The 15026-nt window shown below is 33.2% G+C and overlaps 1 protein-coding gene across 1 annotated transcript; it reads right to left on the reverse strand.

The window, feature by feature from the left end:
* Positions 1-2210: 2210 nt before the first annotated feature.
* Positions 2211-14411, reverse strand: LOC111281929 (zinc finger protein BRUTUS-like). The gene is made up of 14 exons (XM_022869740.2): positions 13894-14411; positions 12155-12364; positions 10259-10453; positions 9829-10169; positions 8752-8980; positions 8217-8385; positions 6848-8083; positions 6596-6767; positions 6207-6428; positions 5996-6133; positions 3932-4166; positions 3750-3809; positions 2946-3017; positions 2211-2641 (listed from the first exon to the last, which is right to left on the reverse strand). The coding sequence occupies exons 1-14, from the start codon at positions 14176-14178 to the stop codon at positions 2498-2500; spliced, it is 3708 nt and encodes a 1235-aa protein (XP_022725475.2). The 5' UTR covers positions 14179-14411; the 3' UTR covers positions 2211-2497.
* Positions 14412-15026: the final 615 nt, after the last annotated feature.

Consider the following 15026-nt stretch of genomic DNA (forward strand, 5'->3'; position numbering starts at 1 on the left):
TCTTAAAAAGAAGTCAATAAATAACACCAATATAACTAGTTTAAAGGTGACAAAAGTTGATTCAATTCAAAAAACTTATTAAATGAGGCCACATTCAGATGATACGATTAAAAAATCAATAATTTAAATCAATTGAATGCGAATCTGAATTATTCAAATATAAATTAATTTATATTCTAAATAATTCGATCTCGAATGATTTAAAATATTTTTCTAAAATGAATCAAAATTAAATTGAACAAATACGTAATCCATTTATGAACAATAGTAAAGAATAAGAGAGACCATCTACAAGTGTGCATACCTGTCTTGTGACTGAATAAGAACTACTAACCAGAAACCAGTTGTAGTCATCATTGTAAAAATTGTGAAATGTACAAAAGAAATCCCCTAATGAGTGACAATGTTTTAAAATTTTCTGATTGAATTATACAGCATTGCAAAGACGTTACAGATGTAGTACTGCCATTGCCTTAATCATGAAAGAAGACGCATCTAATTCATGACACATGTGATTCTTAGTAATATGGTTCCAATACATCATACGTAGTGAAGAAATCCAACATCTGACCAAATATTTTGAATATTTCAATCCCAAATATAAGTTCCTGTTAGCAACAAAAGCAAGTTCCAGTCCATTGGAACATCTCAGTTCACATAAGACATAAGATAATCATAATAATCTTACTCTTACACCATGTAAACATAGTCGTATCATACATAATCATAATAAGCCTAGGCCAAGACATTTAAATTATAAATTCTACATGTTTAGTCCAAGGAAACAATTTAAAATTTTCCATATCCAAATTTATTCAATCCTCAATATTAAAATCTTCTGATGATGCCATCGACAAAGTGCTTATACTTTTAGTTAGATGTATTTTATGTATATTTTACCATCTGAATTATCATTACCACCCACACTTAAATTTGTAATTTTAGTTTTTTCATACTTTTTTAAGGTAACGTTTGATATCATTTTTAAAATTATTGTAGTGATCTAATTATTATGATGATAAGATACCAAAGTAATTTAATCACCAATGATTTTAGATTAATATGTTTGATGCAATATTATAAATCACTATTAATTTTAATTCAGTGTGCTTGATATTATATGAAAAATAAATTATAAAATACAAAATATTTAAAATAATCTTGCAAAAAATTTAAATATTTATAAATCAACAATTTGTAAAATATTTAAATGTTATTTTATAAAAAACTATAAAGTATAAATCAACTTTGATTAAAATAATTTCTTTAAAAAATTGAATAAACTCATTTTAATTTTTAATCAATAAACATTTATTCAATTATAACAAAAAAATTTTTAAATAAGTGATTAGAAAATTTGATTTTTTAAAAAAATTTTTACTGGCCAACTTTTTGAATCAATGTTACTAAACTTTTGTCAAGGTAAATTAGTCAAAAATAATATTAAAAATTATTTTCTTATGATGATAAAATTTTCTCATTTTTTAAGATGAGAATCAAATCGTTTCCTAAAACTTCTAAATTGCTATAAAATAAAATGATATAATTACTAAGTGTAAATCATTATAACTTCTACACTGAATATCCCATATCAAACACTCAATTTTTTGAGTTGGTCAACAATACTTATTGACTTCTTGTCAAAATCAACATCAAAACTTTTCAAAGAAAATTTGATGAATTTCAAGTTGAAGGTGGAATCAGGTGAACGTAAAAGCCAACACCATGCAAAGTTCATCTCAATAATTGTTAAATTTTCCTTGCATTGCTTCTTTTCTTTCAAACATCTATGCAAACTTGGTATGTTTAACAAAAGATTGGAAAAATTTTGCACGCATTGTGAAAATACAAGTTGACAGTAGGATAATTTGTTCCAAAAGATAATAGTAATGTCATAAAAAAGTTTAGACGTAGATGTTATGATTAGATACACAGGCTAGATCAGGTTAATTGATTCATGCTAAATCAAGTTTGAATTACGAACTTTCAAAATCATAACTATTTTCAATAGTTAACCTTCCGATTCAAATCATGTTGATTTTCGAACAAACTAAACATGTCTTTCTAGCTCGGATCATTTCTGCTACTGTCAATTTTACTTCCTAGCATTTCTTCTGGACCCGATTCAGCTTTTATAGTACCCATTCTTCGTTGGCCCCAAAAAAAGGAGCAGCAGAAGGGCACAAATGACAGAAAAACAATGCAAAAAGTTTAAAGTTGAAGGAGGTGAGGTAGTATTATATATCTTTTTCTCCGTAAGATGGTTTATAGAAGCAAAAATTCTTTGCATCTCTAACTTTCAAAACCTTGTAGCTTCTATCGGCATCTCTATGCATTTTGATGAGCCCAAAAGTCGAAAACCAAGGGGGAAGAGGACTCTTTTTATGTGTATATCAGTTGTAAAGGAACTAGCCACCTAGTAGTGCGAAAAAAGAATTGGCTATACAATTATTCACAAACTAACATCTATACATCTTCGGAAAAGAAGAGAAACCTCTCATTGATGTGTGGTAGAGCAGAATGAAGTTGGTGTCTCAGTTTTGATCACGCGGGTGTTATACGATCCGCAGTATCCACACTTGTGATATAACCAATGGAAGCGAGCTGTGCCCTTTTGATCACAATCGTTGCAGAGAATATCCTGGATTGCATATGCACTTGATGTGAGCAAATTATGATTATATTCAGCAAAACCAAGCATTGGTAAGACCCAATTCATTTATAAACAACCATTATAAGCGGTGCAAGCCATAAAGTGAATGGGAGGGTTTCATGGAAAAGTTGACTTACACTTCCACTTTCACTTTAAACTTTTTCAATTACCTTCCCACATTAATAATTGCAAATAGTTTTCACAAGAAATTCATCAGATTACATGAACCCCTGCTTCTATCCCACTTCCAAATCAGATAAAGTTTGTCCCTTTAGGTAAGAAGCAAATATACCTGAAACCGATCCCTATATTCTTCTGGAAGCTCCTCAGCAGACAACAATGCATCAAGCATGCCAAAGTAAACCTGAAAGATGAACAACAGAAAATGATTACATAATTGTGCTTCACAGAGACGACTTTGAAGTTCATCATAACAGGACAACTATTTCCCTCATCTGGGAACTGACGTAACAGGAGAAACAGTGCAAAGCAGTATTAGGATTGCAGCATTTGGATCCTTTTAAGTGGAAAAAAGGAACTTAAGGAATTTGGATTTTAGATCTAGCTTTTAACTGCTTTGAGTAGAACTCAAAAAATAACATTTCATGAATTTATGATTTCATTCAAATCCATGAATTCCTACTATCATATCCAAAATATGGATTTAAAAAACCGGATGAAAGAAGTCACTTCCCATCATTCTGCAATTATATTTCATGTTCAATGTTTTTTTTTTAACATTTACTGATATTATAGATTGCTATATTCACTCCACAACTTTGCACAATTAAGTCCAATGTACTGTTGCAAAGCCTTCTATTCAAATGTAACTTCTTGAACTTTTTTGTTTTTCTGAATCCCTCAATACCTATGTTGCTGCGACTCTTCATTTTCCTTAAAATACCCATGTCCACACATTCTATGGATGTGGGTATAGAGGTCTGACCCTCCAAACATATGGAAAAACTTTAAAAAAATAAGTATAACCATGTCAAACACATACCAGTAGGTCATATCAAACACTCATATGAGAAACACGAAAAGGTAGAACCTACTAAAAGTAATAGAAAAGTAGGGTGTAAGAAAGTTCTTTTACCGCCATATCTCCCAAGGATTTACTGCAAATTGGACAGGTGTAATGACTGCAAGTATATGCCTAACAGAGCAGATGATGTGAGGTTAGCATATAACCAATGATCCAATGATTCTTATAGAATAATTACACAGAATCAAGAAGGAAAATGGGTATTGAAATATGAGCATACAAAAGCCACGAACCTGAAAACAAGCTGAATGCATGTAATGACCGCAAGGTAGAGCTCTGACTGTTGCACTTGATGTGAACAAAAAATCACAACAGATAGGGCAGTTGGTTTCTAAACCTTTCTCCAGGCACTTGTGGTTCACTAACTTTATCCCAAGGCAACAATTGCATGTCATGCAATGAAAATAATCAATCCCAAGTCCTCTCCCAACACGGCATAGATTGCAAAATGGACAATGATACACATTCCTGCAGCAGAAAAATTATTAGGATAGATCAACGAGAAGCTCTATGTCTTCCACTAAAAATTAAAACATGCAGCCATTCTTTAGCATTTCCAAATTAACGAAGGCAGAAGGGAAAGTCACGGTACAAGTGCTAATTATCATTCAGGTGACAACCTAGAAATGGAAAGAACCATTTTTCCAATTTTCTCTTTATATTCTCCTACTATCAGGATGTAAGTGCAATGCAGAGGTCCTTTACATTTTATAGGTAGGAGGAAAAAGTAAAGGAAGAAACAGTGGAAGGAAAAAGAAGCAATATAGAACAATTTACTAGTTGGCTGAAGAGAAAATGAAGAGGGAAACAGGAAGGAACTTGCATCTTTCCAGACTTACAAAATCAATCCTTCCCCACATTGAAGGAAAACAAGATTAAAAGAACCATAAATAGATTTATTCTTCCATTTTTTCTCAGATATTTTCACGGTGCTTCATTTTTCTTGTTCAACCAACCAATTTCTTTCTTTCCTATCATTTTTTTCATCCCATTTTTGTTGTCATTGTAGTTGTTGTATATTTAGCTTAGTTATCTCACACGAGGACCAAAACTGAAAAGAAAGATGACCAACAATATGTTGATCATCTTTATTTTTCTTGTTCAAACAACCAATTTCTTTCTTGCCTATCCTATTTTCCTCCTATTTTTGTTGTCATTATAGTTGTATATTTAGCTTAGCTATCTCACACAACAAGGACCAAAACTGAAAAGGAAGATGATCAACAATATGTTGATCATCTTCTATTTTCAGTTTTCCCATTTGAATTGTCCCAACCGAAATTTAATCACAGAAAACAGTCAAACCTGTCGAAAACTTAAACTTTTCCATATCACCCTTTTCCATTTAACGCTGGAGCCCACAAACTAGACATTTAAACCTAACATATAATGTACTTCCTTATATTGACTTCTTAAAATTGGAAAAAGTCAATATCTGGAAAAATAAACAGGACAGCTGAAATGCTCTAAGAGCCACAAAAAGATGTGCAAGTGCCATCTAATAAATGGATGTAAACAATAGCCAAAAAAGATGTAAAGCATATCATAGAGCAAAGTAAACTAAAATTTAGATTATTTATAAATTACTAACTCCAAAAAAAATTGTAAAAGCAGTATGAAAATGACTTAAAAAGATAAAAAGTTTTTTAAGGCCGCAATGCCACTATAACACAGCCCAACATTTAGGATTTTCCTAAATTTATCTGTCATTGGAGACACAGGTGTCAATGCCCATGATTTCATGTATTAAGCAACTGAGAATTGTTATAATGAGTACAGCTGGTGATGGATCATATCATAGAGCAAAGTAAACTAAAATTTAGATTATTTATAAATTACTAACTCCAAAAAAAATTGTAAAAGCAGTATGAAAATATGACTTAAAAAGATAAAAAGTTTTTTAAGGCTGCAATGCCACTATAACACTGCCCAACATTTAGGATTTTCCTAAGTTTATCTGTCACTGGAGACACAGGTGTCAATGCCCATGATTTCATGTATTAAGCAACTGAGAATTGTTATAATGAGTACAGCTGGTGATGGATCATCAAAATGGATAGTAAAGATATGTCATAAACTCATAAAAAAGGTTTTCTGAGAGCTTCAACAAGGGGTTAAAGAAAGCCTGCACATCTTCAAATAGGATAAATGTGGTGTACAACAATTTAAATCAAGCTTTCAGGGTAATCTTAGGGTCAACAGGTCGAATAAATAAGATGATGAAAAGAGCTAAAATTAAATTCAGATGGAAATCATGTTGTTGCTGCAAGATGAAAATTGCCAAGAAGAACACATACCTTTCATCATCAAAAAACTTGCATATATTACAATAATACTTAGCCATTGACAGTTCATTGCAGGAAGGTGTAATGCATATTGGCCCAACAGGTTGACTCTTGAGGCAAACCATGCACATCATTTCCAAGGTTGCTTTTCTGAAATGATAGAGAAAAAAATCATATGCACAGAACTCCAACCTTAAATGCAAGAAATAATATAAGAACTTACCTATCCATTGAGTGATCGCTCACTTTGTCATGGCAAAACCTGCAGGTAAACAACTTGCCACAGCAAGCAGCACGGAGTTTGCAGTTTCTTTTGTAGTGCTCACACCCAAATATTTGTTTTTCTGGATCTCTAAATGATGGAAAGCATCCCAATACATCTTCACCATTAGAAGTTTCACCGGATGCTGCTTGGGGCAACTTTTGCTGAGCAGCTATCCAACGACTAGAATAAACAATTTACTGATTGATTAATGAGGACTCGTGGAAAATTAACAAAGAACCAATATTGAACCAAAAACCAAATAAGAGACGATAAGGAACACATGATATAATGCCAATTATCATTAGAAATTAAATATAGATAAAGCAGACTGCTATCATGGAACTAACCTAGTTAAAAGATTTTGAACAAGATATGCTTTTCTCCTTGGATCAAGAGTTGAGTCCCGATAAACCTTCCTGATCTCTGACTCAAGCTCATTTTGATTCATTCGAAATATATCTTTCCACCCAGGCTTAAACATTTTATCACATTGGTCCAAGCTGACTTGAAAATCATTATCTAGAGCAGAATATTGGTGAAATAAATTAAAATGTTTCACGCAATAAAGTACAAACCAAAAGCATATCACTACCAAATACCTTTCAGGGAAATGCCAGTTTCTGACATTTCATTCGGCAAGGATGATTCTGAAGTTTTTTTCCAGCATTCATTAAGCCATTCATTGAACATTGTGTTTTTGGTTGCTTGCTTCCATGTGTCCATCATTTTATTTTGCTCATCCTGAGTAAGGGCTGAAGTTACCCATGGCAGCATCGACTGAAGCACTTCAGCACCTGTGGTTCCAATTATGCGGCCAACTAGTTTGTCTTGCTCCTCCACAGAGAAATATCTACCAAATAATGGCCAAAGCTCAAGTTCTTCCCTGAAAATATGATGATCCAGGGTAACTCTGATGGATTTGCACATCCCCTGAAGCTTAGTAGCCAGCTCATTATATTTTCTCAGAAAATCACCATAGTAGGCACCAGAAAGTTCAGTGATAGTACCAGTTAAATTTTCAGGCATATTACCTCTGATAAAGCTTTCATGAAGGTGTGAAAGTTCAGAAAGAACAGTGTTAATGTCTTCAAATAATTTTTCCTCCTGCTTATGATCTAACGTATATGAGTGACTGACATTATGAAGTGTCTCTTTAGACTCCAATGCTGGGAAAACAATATCATCCTCAGCATTACTATGAGCTCTGTATAAACCCCATAATAGATGAAATCTTCCAATAAACTGCCGAAGGAATGTCTCATCACAATCACTGAGCTTTCCAGATTCAACATCCAGATATTCCAAGTCTTTGCTGATGGCTTTATGAAATTTGAATATAGTATCAATTGGTCGTTCAGCTGAGCCAATGTCAGACGAGTTATTATCTGCTTCCCAGACAAAAAGACTGGAATTAAGAGATGGAGCAGAGGAGCTAAAAGACAAAGATCTCAGAGACTTGACTGTTGAAAGAGAACTCAACCCCAGATTATTACTATTTACTCCTAAACCAGGAACACAGCAAGACATTTCACTACAAGATGGCTTATGGGAACTGACAGTAACTAACTGGTCAGAGGCATTGCCATTTTTGCATGAAACAGAAACATTTCTTTTGACTAGCCTTTTAACTTCACCTCCATGAATTGATAAACAGGTTTCATTCATGCACAAGGAAGAAGTGCATGCGCAACATGATTGACCAAAATCGTTTTCAATGTCAGTGAACCTTTTAACACAGCAACCATTTCCATTTGGAGACAAACACATGCCTTGGTTACGACCCTTGCAAGCCCAACCAGAAAAAAGTGTCATCAGAGCAGTATCTGTTGCTGGAGCTGAATTGAAGAAGTATAATTGAGTTAGAAATGGTCCATTGAGCAGTAAAAGTTTTATTTGTATTATCCATGAATTGACTTTGTATTATCCATGAATTGACTAACTGACTATAAAGGGAATGGATATATAGACCTGCCAACTTCATGTTCTTCAGGAAATTCCGGGCTTCATTGTCAGTTAATGACCCAACCAGCCACGGCAAGACACACTCAATCAATCTCAAGGGCATCACACACAAGCTTTGATACAAAAGTTCACGTTGCCTTTTGAAGCTAAAGTTCTTTCGCACAATTGGAAGAACCTTGAAATCAACAAGAACTTAGTAGAAACATTCACATATTAAAGGAGCATGTTCAGTAGCATGGGTTTCTAGTCATGCACAAAATGATTAATCAAACACAGCAAGCTTTAGTTCCTGTCTTCTATAATTAAATGGACCATAGGATATTAAATCATTTATTAACATCGTAGAGCACTTTCACATATTATCATAGGACCCAACAGCCTCTCCCTCTTCCCTGCTCCCCTCTTTCCCCACGTAATGTGTATGTATACATGAATGTTGGAACATACATATATACTTAAGTACAACTGGGTCAGTTCAAGAATACAAAACTTCATGTCTAAATTATAGCACCTACCAAACATCCCTGAGAAGAAAGCTCACCTGAACTTCCTCATTGTGGAAATGTGTCCTTATAGTTTCCATTATTTGATCAGCATGCTCACATAACTTGGAATAAAATTCAGCAGCTGAAGAAGAAACTGCTCCTGCATTTTGAATACTTCCAATCAAACACCTAAAGTCATTGAATTGGCTTTCTTCTTCAGCATGCTCCTGGGAGAAAGACAGTTCTCCATCAACTGCAGGGAATATTACCTTGTCCTCTGCAATACTGCATAACAGTAGCAACGCCAATAATCAGTTTTCCTGCTTAAAATATAAACACAATAATATACAGCAAAACTAGGGTCTTTTCAGAACCAGAAGGTCATGACGTCAAACATACACACAAGCTCTGCATCAATTGAATATTTCAAAATTCATTAGCAAGCTTCTTGTATGATCAACAGCCATAATTCAGAAAGAGCAATAGGGCATAGACAAAATTCTTTGTTTTATTTGGTCCACCCTTATTCATGAATCATGAAAAAGAGAAACAGAGACAAAGAGAAAACTTGACAAACAGATTTTGGTGATTCAAAGTGCTAACAGTGAGATTAGAAACAGTATGAATGGTGCCATAGCTTATAGGTTTCTCTTCAAGATTTTTTCTGTGGAGATGATTAAAAAAAAAGAAAAACATAACCGGTCCCACCATGCCCTGGCAAGATTTTTTTTTTTTTTTTCTTTTGAGATGGGGCTGAAGCAAGGCAGGGAGGGTTTTTTCAATAAAAATTTGGACCGGCAAGGGGAACAGCTTTAGATTGCTCTGCCCTGCGAATATATACAACTGATATTCAAATTAATCTTTATTTAATTTTATACAATATAATATTAATGAATACTGATATGAGAAATTATTTTGATAATAAAATTTATATTTAAAATGTCATTTTTAATATATATGGTATTACAAAGAAATATATATTAAATAAAAGGAAATAATAATTTTCAAGGCACCATGGGCTGGATGCTTGTGATAACTTCTCAAGGGCAAAGGTGGTGAATTTTAGATCCATTAGATTATTAAGGTAGACTGTATAAGAGAAGAAAAACTATAAAACAACAAAAGAGAAATACCTGTGAAAGATGCAAACCTCAGCAATAAATTGCAACCGTTCGTTAAAGACTGATAGATTACTGAAGTCCCCAGAAAATTGAATCTTCCTAGCCTCCTCAGCTATCTCATTCAACTCTCTTTTAATAGCATTATGCCAAAGCAATATTTCATTCATAGGATGTGTGCCACCCGTCTCTGAAACATTACTGCCAGGCTCCAAATATTTTCTTTTCCCATTCTTGGATAACTCATAAGAACATGTTATGCTGTCCAATGGCTGACTAATGCCATCAGTAGAATCTAGATGACATTTTCCTAATATGTCAGCACCATTTCTCCCTTCCATCCAGGTGAAGATAACCTTCAAAAGTAAAAGAAGTAATCAGTTATAAGCACACAACAAAACAGTACAAAATAAAACTAAGGGCTGAATGACAATAGAAATCTTGCCTGCTGCAGAAGCTTTTCCTCTGGAACTATCTTGCTTAAGCATTTCTGCATGTCCTGATGTTCATCGGGAGAGAAAAAAGATGAAAGCCATGGAAGGAACTCTGCCATCATATTCACCGGAATGCTGCATAAAAACTGCCAGACTAGAGATGCTTGCTCTTCAAGTGAGAACTTTTCGATAAGCAAAGGAAAAACCTGTCATATTCAAAGAGAATACCATGTAATCAAAAAATACAGCCTTACTTTAGCACGTGTGATCTTCAGGATTGATGGATTAAAGCATTGAAGAGAGAAGACCACTAAGTCATGTTAACTAAATTAGCTTTAGATAACAAAGGAATGGCTGTTGGCATGGATTTGGATTTGTTCAATTATTCATGTGTTATGAAGCAAAAAGAAAAATATCTAAATTATAATCACAAATTGGCATCTTCTTCGCATAGCTTGAGAAATTTAACATGTCAAAACAATAGTGCAGCTGCACATGTAGTAAGTTCCCGATAAATCGAAGTTAGACACAGTAAAGGTACAATGCTGAATAATTGTTCAAGTAAAAAATAGATCTCCTACAATAATTTCTTTGTCCTTCTATTTCCCTTCTCATCTCCAGTCAATTCCCCTGATTCCTTTAGAGAATTCAACCATATTTCTGTTCTGATCAATTTCAAGAAATAATGTTTTTATTTCTTCTTTGCAGATCATACATACAAGAGTTTTGTAGGTTTTTCAGAGCAGTGTCTTCAGTGAAAACTATCTTACACAGCTGCCATCATCAGTAAACTCCAACTTGAATACTGCACATTTGTCTCCCAACACACATCAAAGAACCAGGAGAAAGGCAAAGGAAAAGGTTTAATTTCTTCATAAAATTACGGCAGTCCATTATCTCTAATCATTAAAGTGATCAAACATCCCTGCTCAGGCTCTTCACCTTTTCCTAGTGTATCCTTGTTAGACACATAGGCATCTTAAAAAGGATAATGTATGAGGATGCAACTCTCCAATTGCATGGAAAAAGTTATGAAGGATTAAACATATTTGTGTCAAACACATATCCATAACCAAAATTTATTCTTGAGTCGGAGCAACATTAGCTTCATCCTTTTTTTTCCAATATATATTACCATGCACATGTATGAGGATACATATATGAGCATGCAACTCTCCAATTACATGGAAAAAGTTATGAAGGATTAAACATCTTTGTGTCAAACACATATCCATAACCAAAATTTGTACCCGAATCTGAGCAATATAGGTCTCATCCTTATAAAACAAATACAGCCTAACTAACTAGCATGAAATTTTTGGACATCTAAGGATATATATGCCATAGATCCAGCAATCAAGGAAGACCAACAATAAAACAATTTATTCATTTAATATTATGTGGATTCTTTAAATATATAAGAAATGCATCTCTCAATAAATTTCTCAAATCTAGCCTCAAATTATGAATAATTTGAAAAACATCAATAAAACATGGCAAACAAAACTTAGAGATAATTAAATGCAGTAAAATACCAAGTAGAAAGCAGAAATTGAGAGAAAGAAAAATATTGCTTATAAGAAAAGAACATTCACACCACGATACAAAGAAAACTGCATCACTTCACAGGAAATAAATGAAATGTTTGAGAATATGTGTGAAAACTTTGTATTGGGCACTCTATTCAGTCTGTCAATTAAATGAGGCTAACTTAATAGGTTAAGAACAACTATGGCTAACATAGTTTCTATGAAATTGAAGCAAATGAAAAGCAGTTTTCAGGCACGAAAGAAAGGCCTGGATCTTTTTTCTTAGTTATATTTGGGATGCCCAGAAAATATCAAAGACTTTGTTCAGTATATTGTCTAAATTTTGACATAGGAAAGAAACAGTAAAGGAGCTCATACCTGCTCCTCTTCTTTGGCCATATGCTGGCTAATTGATGTCTGAAGAGCCCCTGTACAAGCAGCTAACTCCCTTGGGAAGCTTTCATCATCTTCCATATAAGAATTTAAAAGCTTAAATAGATGATCAAAAAGATTGCTTTCACCCTTGTGTTCAAGTGAGTATGTTTTTGCCACATTTTTTACACGTATGTCTAGAGCTGGAAAAATTACCTGCATTTCAAATCATGATGCTGTCAGAAATTCTGGTATGGTAGAACAATTAGAAACAGAGATATGTAACTAAAGACAGCTGCCAGGAATCAAAATTGAAATCTTAGAAATCCAGCTGACAGATGGTGGTATTAAGCAATTGTGTCCATGCATGTTGTTTGCTAACATCATGCAAGCATCTTGCCACTTTTCTCAAAAACACAATGCAAGCAGCAGTTACCAAAATATTAAGTTTCAAAGATTTTTCAAGTTCAGAAATTTTTAGTTGCCACCCACCAAGGAAAAAAAACAAAGGAACAATCAAATTTCAGATAAACCAGATATTAATAATTTCTTCTTTTCAGTAATAGGTGCACACTCTTCTAACGATAATGTCTACATTAGTTAAAACCATACAAAAAATTTGCTAAAAGAAATAAACCATTGATGGAGAAACAAAAAGTAATTAATCGCTACAACCAAACATCTTAACAATGCAGGAAATTTAAAATAAAAGATGTGTTTGCCTCTAACTTACAACATGAGTAATAATCCAAATTGCAATGCCCATCTAGAAGCAAAAGAGGCAATTGCAACTTGTTTTGCAAATAAAAATGAATATTTACAAACTCCCCTCTGTTTGATTCAGAGCATCCTATAATGGAACATTTTGCACATACTCACTTCAATATATCACCATAATTTCAACAAAACTATGTTTTCAGTTTTTGAAAAATAAAATTTCAACATTCTTCACCAAAGTTATTAAAATTTAAACAAAAAAAAAAAAAAAAAAAAGGAATTATGCATCATTTGTAGAAAAATGTGTAAAAAAAGTATTTCACTAAATTTTTTCCATTCATTTATCTACGGGGACACTCTTCTGAAGTGAATCAGAAGCACTTGTTAGGAAGTTAGGGTAATATTCAGGAAAATGAATAGTAAAAAAAATCAAAATTCCATAAGAATAAATAAGCTTGCAAAAACAACTACCAACCGACAGTCAAAATGCATATAAATAAAACACAACTGATCATAAATCAAAGTATAATCTTTTTTCCTATTTCATTTCCAAAAGCGAAAAGGAGAAAAAAAATTCATGATTCCTATCAATAAGGTCTGAGGCAAAGGCTATGTGGTACTCACCTATCAGAAAAGAGGAAAAGAAAGAATTGCTGAAAGAAAAAAGAAAGACTGAAATGCCATCAAAGCGCTCCAATTCGAAACCAAAAAAAAAAAAAAAAAATCAACTAATCAAAATTAAAAGATCAATTTGTTCCTAATTGCCACTACCCAAGCAAACTACAAATTAACTCAGAAACATTAAAAGAAAAGAAAATAAAACAGCTTAAAAGGAAACTGTATACAAACAGGCAGTCGTGCAAAAACATACTTAGGCACGTAGAAACGGAAATTTGAAGGATTAAAAACACCATTCAAATTTCAGCAAATTAAAAAAAAATCAAATTGTTCAAAATTATAAAACTCTCTCGAAGAAACAACCAAAGCATTCGAAAATTGTAACAAAATGAAGAGAAAAAAAAGAGTACCTCATCTTCGGCAACGGAGTGGTGCTTATAAATCGATCTGAGGAAACCGTACCGTTGAAACAGCGATTGAATATTGACACTGTTTCCCGTAGCAAACGCCAAAGCCAATTGGTGAAGCGCGTCCAACTCATTCCGCACCGCCTTATGGAACAACAAGAATATCAAAATCGGAGACTTCTCTTCACTCTCCTCTGAAAAGCCTCCAAACGGCGGCGGGTTCACCGTTCTAGTCGACGCCACCACAGCCTCCTCTCTATGCTGCAATTCCGGTAAAGGAATCGCCATTTCAAAACTGTCTGCTCCTTTGACTTTATCCTTTCTTCTTCTCCGTTTTACTAATTCTCTTCGCTTTTGGTTTCCTCCTTTTTGTTTATGTTTGCCTTCTTTGTATTATACTATACGTTTTGGCGTTTTGTTCTGTTTGGTTGAGATGTTCCACGGAAGAGAAAGGGTAAGCGAAGGGAAGGCCTCAGGCCTGAGGCTGGCTGGGCGTTGCATGTTTATGTCCGGCGTGGGATAAGAATGTGAGGGAATGTGGGAAAGGTTTTATACTCTCGTAGGTACCACGTGGCGATCACTGCCACGCTGGATGCTGATGTATGTCTTTTCCTCTGTCACGCGAGTTTTTCCGCGTGGGAAGGTGAGTGGCCGAAGAAAAGACTTAGGCAATTTAATATCGGTATTAGAGTTAATTATATTTTTAGTACTCTAATTTTTAAAAATGTATATATTGGTACCTAAAAAAACAAAATATATTCTTTACATTATGAATTTTTAAATAATATATCGTTTTAATTTAAATTTTAATATTATTAATTTAACTTGTTACATGATATTTAATTATATAATTTTGTTATAAGAATATTATTTTTTAAATAAAAATATTAAATATTTTATAAAAACTTTTTTGTAAATATCATATGATAAAAAATAATTGATTGACTTTAGATAATTTTTACAATTTAGCGAAAAATATATACATAGTTTTAATTTATATTAAAAAAATTAATAATATGTGAGATAAACATAAAACTTAATAATATTTATTAAACACCATATATATATAGATTAATATAATTAAAAAATTAAAATTTAGATTAATATAGTACATAATTTAAAATTTCATGGTATAA

Source organism: Durio zibethinus, chromosome 17 (genome assembly GCF_047325235.1).
Source record: "Durio zibethinus cultivar Kanyao isolate XHJ-2024 chromosome 17, ASM4732523v1, whole genome shotgun sequence".
Taxonomy (NCBI): Eukaryota; Viridiplantae; Streptophyta; class Magnoliopsida; order Malvales; family Malvaceae; genus Durio; species Durio zibethinus.

Excerpts from the sequence above, each read along its gene's own strand:
- LOC111281929 (XM_022869740.2), bottom strand. The coding sequence starts at position 14,178 with ATGGCGATTCCTTTACCGGAATTGCAGCATAGAGAGGAGGCTGTGGTG. Across the intron at positions 8,084-8,216 it reads GAAGAACATGAAGTTGGCAG|CTCCAGCAACAGATACTGCT; the intron begins GTCTATATATCC and ends TCTTCAATTCAG. Across the intron at positions 2,642-2,945 it reads AATATAGGGATCGGTTTCAG|GATATTCTCTGCAACGATTG; the intron begins GTATATTTGCTT and ends TATGCAATCCAG.